Here is a 12,984-nt window from a genome sequence, read left to right as displayed (position 1 = left end):
AGAGCCCGCCCTGTGCTCTTGCATGAAGCCGCAGTGAAACAGAGCCTGCAGCTCTGCCTCAGTGTAGCCTGAAATTCAGGCCCACTGCTGGTTCATTGAATGGCTGCTTATATACGAAGCCAAATACACACAATTCTGTGTTACTTCAGCAGCAAACTGGAGTTGTCTGTATGTGGTGGTAAAGATTATTTCCCTCAGTTGAGTTCCTGTGTGTCTGCAACCTGATGTATGCATGTTTCTCACCAAACAGTTTGTTTGTGGTATTCCCAGGACAGCTGGTCGTAGTGGAACTAATTATTTTGTTTATTAATGGCAGTGCTTGAAAGGAGATTGTTTGTTTAGGGTCTTGATTTTTATTAACTCATTTATTAACTTATTTACAAACTAACAATAATTTCCAGTCTCTTCTACAGGAGACAAATGCCCTCTTTTAACGCTAAGAGGACCAAAAGAATCCATGAGGAGGGTAATAAAACACAGGATTATTTAATACTGTTTCCTGGCAATATATTGATTTCTAGGCTGACGACCAAGAATTAGCAGTGGTTTGTTTTTTGTTTTAGGAGACCTGTTGTCAGTTTTCATAAAGGAGAACAAACATGCCACTGAACATCTGAAGTACGCATTTTTTCAAGATCAGGTACCCTGATAAATACATTCAGGATTTGCAGTAATAAGCAGGTTTGAACTTCGCTACTATCAGCAACTTGGGATCTTGCTTTTTTTGTGTTTCTTAGAGGTCAGTGGAAAACCCGCAGTATTGTTGGTGCCATTATCTTGCTGGCAGCACCCATTTGTCTGCCAGCCTAATACTCCCACTGGCCTGAAAACTGTAGCTGATCTGCCGTAGCCCTTTCAGAATTCACCCATTCCAAGGCTGTTAAAAAAATGCTCTATTTTTTTCAAGCTCACAAGAGACAGTATGTGTAATTACATTTTCCCTCAAGCAAACAAACAAATTTCATTCCAGAGAAAAAAAAAGTACAGAATCTGTATCAAACAAGTGGGGAAATTGCCCATTTTCTGACGCTGAATGTCTGCTCAAGTATTTGCATCGGATTATAATCAAGCTTTGGTTAAGCAGATTAAACAGACAAAGGCAGTGAAACTTCAAAGGCTGACCAAATGTGCTGAGTTTTTATTTCCCCTGATCTGTAATGCCTGCTTTTGCCTACTTCTCATTAGCACTGAAAAAATAAGCCAGTGGAGCATAGTGTATTGTCCAACTGGAGAGCCTATAGTGACTGAGCTTTAACGGGGTTTTTAGGTGTGAGAATAAAATGTGTTGTTTTTTTTTCAGTGTAGCCATAGATAATAGACTTCCTGTGGCAGGGTTTTTAACAATGAATGCTCAGCTGTACTGTAGAGCTCGTTTTTGATACCAAGATGCGAAAGCTCCTTTCCAAACACGTATTGTCTGTGATTTAATCCAGTGACTAATGAATTGTTTTTACATGAAACACATGAAATAGGAAAGTTTGTTCTTTGACAAGCTGTGAGGTAAAACGATAATCAATGACGTGGTGTAAAAATCCAAGTTGTTTTGATATTTCTAGCTTACATTTTCCAGTATTCTGCACAAACCGGTTAAATCAATCTGTGACGAGTGGTATACTGAAGAGTGCTTCTCCCAAGGTGGGATTGCTTTGGGCATTTGTGTCCCTCAGTCAAGGAGTTAATAAAGACCACACAGAAGCCTAAAATTTTATTCAGACAAAAAATGAATATATTTAACAAGGAAAAAAAAAGGGGGATAAATGATGCGACCTCTGTAACAGGATCCTGCTAAGCTCATTTTATAACGTTAAAGACCATAAGCTAGTACAGTGGGCGTAAGCACATGTGACATCCTTGGGCAGAGTTGTAAAAGGGCAGTGAATTTGGATACTGTGTGGTTTGGGATCCATTTTTAAAAACTAATGTAATTCCTGTCATACAAAGTGGTTTGGGCCATCTGAATATTTTGAATTGCCCGAATGCCTGTGAATTAGCCAAATCTGGTTCCAGAGAGGAAAACTGCAAGTGTTTGCTCTAGCCATCCACCTCCTGCTATCACAGAGCCTCGTGGATCTCCCTCTCTTGGGTGCTTACTTCTCTGCCTTGCTAGAACTGCGCCTTGATAACTTGACTCTAATGCTATAAAATTAAAATGTTTTCTCAGCTGTTTCTAATAATGTTATCACTAAAATTTGTCATCTTGTACGAACCTGTCCAGAAAGTGTGTAAAAAGAACCTTTGAAATATTTTTGGGAACAAAGGCTTTTTAGGCTCATTTGAAGAGAGATTGGATTGAGTCAAGACAGCTGACCATGTCATGCTGCCTTTAGATACTAAATCTAATATCCTCTTGGCTTCAAAATCTGCTTGTGATCAAGATCTTTATGCTAAATGCCTGAAATATATGCCTCGTCATTTAGGAAACAAGTAACGTTGTAAGCTACATATTTTTATTTTTTTTCTAATAAGTTCTTAACTCTTTCCTCTCGGGTGAACAGTTCCTTTTCACGTGAAACGAGGCAGTTCTGTCTTGGTAAATCAGTAACTATTTCAAGTGGAGAGCAGAAGTGCAGGATCTCCTAGACCACTGGCTGTCGAGGCATTCAGGCTGAGAGGCACCTGAGAGAGGCAAATATTAGCTTACCTGGACACATTATGGGCAGCTTTTTCGTGGAGCAAAAGCTTTTATCAGCAATCATGGAATTGGGTTTGCAACTTATTTACAGTGAGGGAACTTCAATAATCTATTATTTCAGACATAATGGAGGAAATTAAGAAGCCGGACAGGACCCAACAAGTCAGCGAACAAAGGAACTTCAGAGACAGCCTCAGACAAGAAAAAATGAGAAACTGCCACACCCCTCTATTCATCACGCTGTAGTCTGTGCAGCAGTTAGTCCAGGGATGGAGTGGCCCTCTATTACCAGACAGCCTGACGGAGTTTTCTGCTGACAGAAATCTGCAGATGACTTTAAAGTTTACATGGCATTTTTAGCTTTTGCCTCTGCAAAAGTTTCATTTCACTTTCATAGAGGAAACTAAAGCAATGCACTTGGCATTTGCTTGCTCCTTGAAAAATGAATTCAGACTCTAATTCCCTAATCCAAACTTAGAAGAAGCATCTTTCATCATCAAGGCAAAGTTATCCGTGCCATCAAATTGTGAGTGTACTTTAACATTTTTTATTCCTTTAAAATGTAAGGGGAGCTGCTTTTGAGTTTATTTTTTCAAATTCACTACTAAATATTGTTTAGTATTGCCATCATGATGATACTTTGCCTTGTTGATGATTGCAAGGACAAGCCCTAGAGTTTGCAAGTAAGAAAGTATGGGAAACATTGGCTTGTAGCCGTTTCTGAACTCACTCCCTTCAGCATTCCCAGGCCTAAGTGGACTGCGCTTTCAGAATAAGCTTTCTAACAGCATTGCAGATCCGTGGTTCTGTTCTAGCTTGCCTACAGCTTGTTTTCTTTCTTTCTTTTTTTTTTTTTTTTAATGGTTGTGAGCTTGGTCTAATTAAATCTGGTTTGCAGACCCAGCCAACATGATCCTATTTTGTCTTCAAGGTCATTTTCCCATTTCACAGGTAACACCATGCCTGAAGAGTTTGTCCTTTTTCTGCTAAATGTTCTTTCACTTTTCTCCTCTAGACATGTCTCATTTCAGAGTTAAATGCCTTTGGAATGATTGGAACGTGATTTAAAACAGGACAAAATGAGAAGATAAATCATCAAACTGGGAAAGTTTTTTAGGAAGTAATTTCTTCATACAAGGAACAGTATTAAAGCGTTGTTTGGATTAAATATTGTTGATCTGTTTATGTCACAACTTACGCTGTTTTTCTGTACTACTTGGTGTCCACTTGCTATTTGCTAAAATAAGAAGCAAATGTATTTTCGGTAGAGCTTCAGATGAGCATTGTACTTGCAAGACCAACGTGTTTGTACATAAAGGTTTTTACATATATTCTAGCTTTGATTTTTACCCAAATCATAGAAAATTCACATCACTTAATTGCTTTGTGGGTAGATATATATGGTGTTTTAAGGTGATTTATTGAATTCAATGCTTGTGTTTCAGAACAGGATGAAAATATTACTATATTTGCCCCAGAACCGTTTCATTATGTTTCTTATTTTTTTCCCTTTAAGGGTCAAAAGGCTTGGATAGAGAAAACCTTTTCAAAAAGAGAATGCATCTATGTAATTGCCAACAGCAAAGACATTAGCAGGTAACCTTTGAAATTTTTGCAATAGCCAACAGAGAAGTTAATACTAAGGAAACTGGGCTCTATTTGGGTTTATACAGGTGAAAGTGAGACCAAGTTTACTTATTGCTCTTAAGGACATGTTAAAGGGCAACAGAAGTGCAAGACATGATTGCATTCCGGTCGGCACAGAGCTATGGGATGTACTGTACAGACACGATAAGGCTGTGCAGTAAGGAGAGGCAGTGAGTTGTTAGTTCCTAGCATTGAAGATATGACCTAGACCTGTTTCTGTGAGTCAAGTAGAGCGAGGCATGATAAACTGAAAATGCCATTTCTGATTTATTTGCTTTTTAGTCACAAACCTGTAGTGTGGATACTGTGTTCAAATTTGCTTCAAATTGTAACTTTCAGGTGCTGCTGTGGACAACTCATTAACCAGCATATTCCACCTCCTCCAAGTATAACAGCTAATAAAAATGGAGAAGAAACAAAGCAAGTGGAAGCTCAACCAGAGAAATGGTCTGTCAGCAAACACACCCAGACATACCCAACTGATGCCTATGGAAACCTTGAATTCCAGGGAGGAGGACATTCAAATAAGGCCATGGTAAGGAGCACAGGCTACTCTAAGATACTCATTTCATATGCTAGCTTAATAAGATTTCAGCTCACATAGTACATAATTCGTTGAAAACAGAGGGAGTCTCTATTGCCCAAGAAAGGTGTGGAGAGGATGCTCAAAAAGAGAAAAAGAGAAGAGGGAAGAAAAATAATACTGTTCTAGAAAGCACCTTATAGTGTCTTGGGGAAACACTGTCACTGAAGTTACTGTCAGTAAATATCAGCTGGGGATGCACCTTAGTGCCCAAGGTTCTATCTATTTGTGTTAGATTTGTTAGCTTGTGGGCCAAATAACCCAGAATGGATATAGAAGTTGTTTTAAGGTTTGAGGTCTAATAAAATCAGAAGTTAATTTAGCTTTCCTGAGAGAAGAGGCTTCATGGAGCTGGAAAATGAACTTTTCAGTTTCCTTAGCAATGGGTAACAGCAATTCAAGCTTTTACAAAAAATATCTTCCTGTTTTGCATCTCAGATCCAAACCTGGATTTGTTCCTTTGCCTATTTGCTTTCTTATATCTCTACTGAGACTGCCAGTTAAAACAGTCATACCGCAAGAGCTTATCTAAAATATATGGGAGAGCTTGATGATTTTTGGTAGTAGTTATTTTTAAAACAGAAATAAGCCCAAGTCTGTTTCATAGCTTTGTTTCATAGAGTAGTAGTTTGAAAGGAAATCAGAAAGGCGGAACTAAACTGAGACTAAAAATCATTGCTGCAGACATGGAAACGGATGTCAGCAGTGAATGGGATAAATGTAGCATAGGTTTCCTATTCTTATGAAGATCATTGCTTCTCTTTGGCAGTCAAACCAAGATTTTAGGAATGACACCTTCCAGACATTTTAAATTGGTAACTTCCAACAGGGCAGATTTGTAGTAAGAGCTTAGGATCACTCACTTGCAGTCGGTTTTGAAGGGAGGGAGAGGAAAGTGGTGCTTTTAAATCATGAAGTGAATGGTAAATTCTGAATAGCAAAATGAAAGTTTTCAACCTATTTCTTTTAATCATAAGCAGTAGGTAAGTTTAAGGTGCTGCTTAATAATTGTAAAACTCTTTGTCAGGATGGGTGGCTTAATGTAACCATTCTGTGCTTAGTCAATGGACAGTTTATGCAGTTGACAGGGGGATAATATTATGTGTTGGTCTTTGCAGTATATCCGTGTGTCATATGACACCAAACCAGATTCTCTGCTGCATCTCATGGTGAAAGACTGGCAACTAGAATTGCCCAAACTCTTAATCTCTGTCCATGGGGGGCTCCAGAACTTTGAAATGCAACCAAAACTGAAGCAAGTGTTTGGAAAAGGTCTGATAAAGGCTGCCATGACCACTGGAGCCTGGATTTTCACTGGAGGTGTTAGTACAGGTAAACTATTCCCAGAACTTTTAGTTTACTTAAGAATTCATTCATTCATTTTCAGCTACTATTCTTTCCCAAAGGCAGAAGATTTAAGTCTACATGAATGAGTTATTAGCCACTAGACCAAAAAAAGGAACACTGTAGCAAGGAATCTACGACTAGATGTGATATTTTGTCAATTCTCCTCATAGTTAAGAAATCTTCAACTTTGAATTGGCCTAGTTTTAACTTCTTTCACTGTTTTTTTTTTTTTTTTTAATTATTATTATTATTATTTTTGCATAGGTTTTTCTCTTACTAGAAGTCTATTTCCTGTGCCTGTTTTTATACACAGTGTTTTTATCAAACTACAAAGGCTGAGTTCCTTAAGACTGTCACATTTTTCCAGTCCTTCAGTCTTTATCACACCTCTGCCTTGAACTCTCCTTTTATTTATTTATTTAACAGTTTTCTTAAATTTTAAATGCTGCAGTTTTTGGTACAGTGCTTGATGAAGCTTTTAATCTCTGGAGTGAAACATGCTTAACACACTGTCATCTTCCATTTGACACTTCCTTGTTCATGCAGCCAAGGACTGAGCCGTTAGGCTGTGTGATCTGTCTGAGAGTTAGTGATCAGCTGATTATCCATCCTAAATGCCCTGTCCCTGAGTCACTGTCTCCCTGGATCACCTATTGCTATGAATACCTACACTCTGACTTGTAATTATATGAGGTATTTATTCTTAAAGGAATTACTGTAAATTAATGATCTTGAAACACAAATCTGTAAGTTGGGTGTAAATGATGCCACAGTAGTTGGAGACACTGTGATCTCCTGTTTGTGTTTTCTTCCAGTCTTCAGGCCACCTGAAAAAGTTCTGTGTCTTTGTTTCCTTTTTGACCATATCTAAAACATCATGTGTAGCATAACTCCAGATAACCCCACTGGAGGTTTTTAGTATTTCTCATGGAGTCTCTGAAAAATGTGGCGTTGATTTGATGTCCAGAATTTGAAAGATGTGTTGAAAGATAGCTGACTCGTTATATACTATTATGTTTGGAGACCAGTTGGTTTCTAATTCATTTCTCTTTAATATGGATTGAAAGTGACCTTCAAAGAACAATCAGGTGCAGATTTTCATTATAATATTTCTAGGCCACTATCCTCATGAAATAAATCTTTGTATTACCTCTCAGAAAGCTACGCAAGATAAAAGTGAGCTCCTTTGACTTTACTTTTACAAGAAAGATATATCTTTAAGGGAAGGTGATGACTGTTGATCAGAGTAATTTTGGAGTGGAAAAACATCTATTAGATAACCCGCATGCTTTTTGCTTGCTTAGACCCCAAGTTTGTAAACTGATAGCATTCCATATGTGTTCAGCATTGTGTACAATGAATGGTGTAATTCCATTTACTGGTACAGATTACACTGTGGTAAGTTAAGTAACTGGATAAGTTTTCCAAATGCTTGAGTGAATTCAGAACAAGGATGTGAAAAAAAATAAGATTTAAACAAAATATAAGCATGTGTTTGTTTGCATTGCATATTTTATCATAAAGAACAGTTTAGGTAGTGAAAGTAATGCAGAAAATTAGGGAGTTCAGTGAGAAGCAAGAAGAAAATTCTGTTATTTGGTAATCTCTTAAAAGTGTCAAGAATTAATTCAATGATTTGTATCTATAGGTGTCATTCGTCATGTGGGAGATGCCTTGAAAGATCATTCTTCAAAATCCAGAGGACGAATCTGTGCCATAGGAATTGCACCATGGGGCATTGTAGAAAACAAGGAAGATCTGATAGGAAAAGATGTAAGTGTTTTAAGGAAATTCCTTTTTAATTAGTAATGTCCGTTCTGTAGCAAAATACACAGTTCATCTATTTGTAGTATTAGTATTTTCACTATTTTCACTGTTTCTAAAGCATTGCTTAAGAGCTGAAATTGGACAATTTATTGAAAAAAGGCTGTTGTTTAAATACGACAGGATGTCATGTATGACCACAGAGTGCGTAAGGAGCTAGTTAGGTTTCCATTACTTTCACTAGTAGAGACCTCTCTGGTGTGAGCTGGTTTTAGGTTCTACCTTCAGCGCGGTTATGCTGAGTTTTATAAATCATGGAAGTGCCGAGTTTTATAAATCATGGAAGTGCCTTTTTGCTTCTAGAACTTCATCGTAGGTGGGTACTCAGGAGTGGCTTATTAACCAGTAGTGACTCCAAGTGAGAATGTATTTTCTAATGCAGCGATAGGAATACATAAGACAGTATGTGATCAAGCAGAGTACATCAATGAGCGTAGGTGAACATGCAGGAGAATGCACAGATATGACTGATTCTCCAGTGAAAACACTGCTGTGAAGAGTTCAAGTTTTGAGTGTAAAGGCTAGCTCCTTTTCTAATTCTCCTCTGTTTTCAGTTACAAACATCTGGTTGATTTCTTTCCTCATAAAGTGTGTGCTTCTGTTGAATGTTGTGGAGGATTTTCGTGTTTATTTGGTAGCTCTAATGTAGGTGCACCTCTCCTTTTGACAGGTAACACGTGTTTACCAAACAATGTCAAACCCTCTAAGTAAGCTCTCTGTGCTCAACAGTTCCCATACCCATTTCATTCTGGCAGACAATGGTACACTAGGTAAATATGGAGCTGAAGTAAAGCTACGACGTCAGTTGGAAAAACACATATCCCTCCAGAAAATTAATACACGTAAGTACAGTGGGGCAAACTGTAAAAATAATGTGTTAAAGAAGGGAGGGTAGAGGGAAATACTTGAAATACTTCAGGGTATTGGAATTAAATGTTTCTTCTAACTCTTCCTAGCAGGAATTTGATCAGGACTATGTGACTAAACTAGATGAAAGAGCCCACATCTAACATCATAGAAAACCCAGAAAAGTAAGGATCACGTAAAAAAAAAAAAGAAGAAAAGTTGAAAAATAAGTGAGGTGAAGGTTCAAAGCTGTAAGAATTTAAGGAAAAGAGAATGCAAAGTATTTTTGCAGTTCTAGCAAGAATTTTTAAGCATCTGTAAATACACAGAATGGGGCGATGTTATACTAACTTTATGTTTATACTAACTTTTTTTTCTCTTTTATATGAATTTTTCTTTTAAAACACCACACTCAAAAGTCTGTGATCTTCCAGATAAACTCAGTTTGAATTTTGATTTTTATTGAAGCAGTTACTAAGATAATTTCTCATCAGTGCCTCTATATTTAGAGTTCCACGCAGTTTTAAATTTTTTGCTAGTTGTTACATCCTCTCTAAAGCAACTTTCTAGATTTGTTTTTGTCACTATTTAGAAAAAAAAAATAGATACTTTAAAATGCATTTTTCATTAAAACTTCTGTTGAAAAAATACTTTTTAAAAAATGTTAAATAAATAAGAAGTGCTAATAGCTGTGGCTTTCCAGCAAGTTAAACAAATAATTAGAAACAGTCAAAAAATATATTAGTCTTGGATTCTCGACTTCAATTAAAAAGTGCAGGAAAATAGACATCAGTTCTGCCAGCTAGCCTTCCGACTTCTGAGAGATGTCCTTAGAAGCTGTGCATGCCTATAAAAATAAGATAAACAAAACATTCAGAATGCCAATTGCATTTGGACTGTATAATAGTCTTCAATAGGGTTTAAGTGCCCTTTATAGTAGAGCAGAAAAGTGAAGTAAAGAGCTGGTTTACAGACTAAAGATGCATTAAAAGATCTGCCAAAAGATACTAAAGCATTCTCGAAAGTCTTCAAATACTGCTTTTTGCTTACAGTTGGCTTAAGAAACTAAACTCACTAAAATAATGCCTATTGCCTTCAAGCATGGAGACAGCGTCACGCACTGTTGCCCATGGACAGACATTGGAAATGGCTAACATGGCTTTGCTTTTTTCATCTTTGTCATCTGCAGAAATGCTGGGAGAGTTGTAACATTATAAAAGAGAGCACTGGCTTGGAAGATAAGGAAGTCAGGGCCCAGAGGCAAGATATTCTGTATAATTTCTTCTAATACCACTTGGGGCTGGGAGTATTGGTTCTAATTTAAATAGTGTTTGTTTGGTGATTCTTGTCACAAAAGGGGCTTACTTGGGAATACGTGTAGAAATTTTGAGTTCTGTGAAGCTTTGCAGTACACTTGCCAGTAACAACATACAGGGAGTTGTTTTGTTTCTTTTTAGTCGCTTCAAGCACAGGCACCTCTTCTGGAAATCTCAGCAGCAATCACTAAGGATTTCATGGACACAGAGGCCGGCCCAGGCTCTGTGACTCCTTATCAGAGCTGGGGTATATTGACAGGAGGATGTCAGGAAGCTTCTGCTGTTACTGTCCATGATGTTCCTGTTCTTCGGAAAGGAATGAAGGCTAAAACTGCAAACTCAGCAGTACAAAAAAGTACATCTTTACAAAACACTGGTCATTTCACAGATTAAGAACTGAATTCAAATGCTTATAATAGTGGGATTAGTCAGCCTTCAGGTAATGTTTTGTTCCTCATTTCCCCAAGTGATCTTGTGACCGAGGCTACTGAGACCCTGTGACCTGTGGGCTTCCCTTTGTCATCCTATGCCTGGAGATCACAGTGAGGCAGGGACAGCAAAGGGATGCTCAGCTGTCGTCTCTTCCATCGGCCAGCCATTTCAGCTTCATGATAAAGAGACTAAATTCCTATTCTTTATCTTATGAGAAAGCATAGGTGTATGTCACCTTACTGAAGACTTCCTGTAGGTAACCAATGAAGACTTAAAGCATCAAAGGCACAGTGGTTTAGGAGCCATCTAAGTTATAGTGAAGATAATGAAGTAATAGCAGAATCATGTTTAGCTGTTTTATCTCTGCATGGTGTCTGTTGAAAGAGATTACAAACATTTCACCATCACTGAGTGAACAAATGAACAATATGAACCTGACGGAAAAGCAAGGTGTCCTGTGTCATCTGGGATAGAGTGAATTTTCTTCATAGTGGCTGGTATGGTTCCATGTTTTGGATTTAGGAAGAAAATAATGTTGATAACACAATGACATTTCAGACACTAAGTCAAGGACTTTTCAGCTTCTCGTACTGCCCTGCCAGCAAGGAGGCTGGGGGTTCACAAGAAGGTGGGAGGGGACAGAGCCAGGACAGTTGACCCAAGTTGTCCAAAGGGATTTTCCATACCATATGATGTTCTGTTCGACCATAAAACTGGGGGAGTTGGCCAGAGGAGCTGCTGTTGTTTGGGGACTGGCTGGTGGTGAGCAACCGTTGTCCATCACTTGTTTTTTGTATTTTTTTTTTCCATTTTCATTCCTATTAAATTGTCTTTATCTCAACTCATGAGTTCTACTTTTTTTTTTTTTTTTTTTTTTTTTTTTTTCCCCCAGTTCTCTCCCCCATGCCACTGGCAGGAAGTGAGCAAATGGCTACATGGTACTTAGCTGCCTGCCAGGTTAAACTACAAGGGCAAAGAGATATCTTAGACTTTTCTATTTGGGGTTATGAAACAGTGTATGGACATCTTTCTGTAAGGGTATCTCCAAATCACATCCCTTCATAACATATCAACCTCTTAACCTTGGTTTTATTGACACTTCTTTTTTGTTTCTGTTCTGTTTTTTCAGGGCTGGGACAAGGTGTTCCTGTAGTTGGACTTATCGTGGAAGGTGGTCCTAATGTTATCTCCATTGTCCTGGAGTGTCTACGAGAAGAACCTCCTCTTCCTGTTGTGATATGTGATGGTAGCGGACGAGCATCTGATATTCTGTCATTTGCACACAAATATTCAGAAGAAGGAGGGTAAGATTGTGAGATCTTCACCAAAGCTACATCTTGCTCAGGGGGCGCAATGCCTTGCTCTTCTAAAAGCTTCGTAAAAACAAAGCTCAGGGACAAAATGCTTCTAACAGAAGTATTCTGCTGTTAGTCAGCTTTTGATGCCTGTTTGCTCTTAGTCCTGGTGTTAATGAGTGGAAGTTGTTAGCACTTGGAATGTATTTGGTGGTCCATTAAAATAAGCTTGGTCTCAGTGCAGTACACTGTCATACAAGCTCCACCAAAGTTTGCTGCGCTGTCCTTGCTGCTGGGTTGGGTGCTTTAAAAGTGAGAAACAAGCGGTTCCCAAGAATTATTCCTTTTCTCAGGCCGGGACTGTGATTAATTAGTTCACATCTTTTCAAAATGTGTACTGCCGGCGCCTAGCATGTTGTATGAATGACATTGATGCTCCAAGATTGCCAGACCAACTGACCAGATGTTGGGCTTTCTTCCTTTGTTTCTTGCTTCTTTGACAGCTGCTCATGGCAGTTAGTGCTGCTTGGTGCCACAGAGTGGAGGGTGCTGTCTGGAACATTCTGCTTCACAGCCCTCCTGTCTGCTGTAACAGTTGCTTCTAATGCAGTGTTTTCTGGAAGCTGTAATTTTTATGATTGGCTGTTTGTCCTTTTGGTTGGTAGAATACAGTTTGTTTAAAGAAGATTTGAAACCTGTATTTGCAGCAGAAAGCTCATTGCATTGCAGAGTAAAAGATCTCTCCTGACAAATACTCCAAGCAGAAGCAGAGTATTGCATTTTCTTATTTCAGTATTGCTTCTTCCAGTCAAATGAACATGTTCCCCGTTTCCACTGTTGCTACTGAAGATAGAATCCTGATATTAAGATTCAGGGAAAAATATAATGTATTTTCTTCCCTAGGGTACAGCACACCCTCCTTACACTGAAGAAACAGTCTCTGTTTCTTTGACAGAGACATACTTTCAATTTTTTTCACTGAAACTTAGATTGGATGAAATATTAAGCAGACAACTATTACTGTCGAGCAGTGCAGATGTCATGTGCTGAATTGGAAAAACA

At 38.3% G+C, this 12,984-nt stretch overlaps 1 protein-coding gene across 1 annotated transcript in view; it reads left to right on the top strand.

The window, feature by feature from the left end:
- TRPM1 (transient receptor potential cation channel subfamily M member 1) overlaps positions 1-12,984 on the top strand; it is a 78,037-nt gene that overhangs the window by 31,520 nt on the left and 33,533 nt on the right. Inside the window, exons 2-7 of the mRNA XM_032194952.1 lie at positions 4,149-4,228; positions 4,619-4,814; positions 5,981-6,194; positions 7,858-7,982; positions 8,704-8,875; positions 11,757-11,931. Of these exons, the coding sequence (XP_032050843.1) occupies positions 4,149-4,228; positions 4,619-4,814; positions 5,981-6,194; positions 7,858-7,982; positions 8,704-8,875; positions 11,757-11,931 (962 nt within the window). The remainder of the gene's footprint in view (positions 1-4,148; positions 4,229-4,618; positions 4,815-5,980; positions 6,195-7,857; positions 7,983-8,703; positions 8,876-11,756; positions 11,932-12,984) is intronic.

Source organism: Aythya fuligula, chromosome 11, assembly GCF_009819795.1.
Source record: "Aythya fuligula isolate bAytFul2 chromosome 11, bAytFul2.pri, whole genome shotgun sequence".
In the NCBI taxonomy this organism is placed as follows: domain Eukaryota; kingdom Metazoa; phylum Chordata; class Aves; order Anseriformes; family Anatidae; genus Aythya; species Aythya fuligula.
This window is presented reverse-complemented; position numbering and strand designations above follow the sequence as displayed.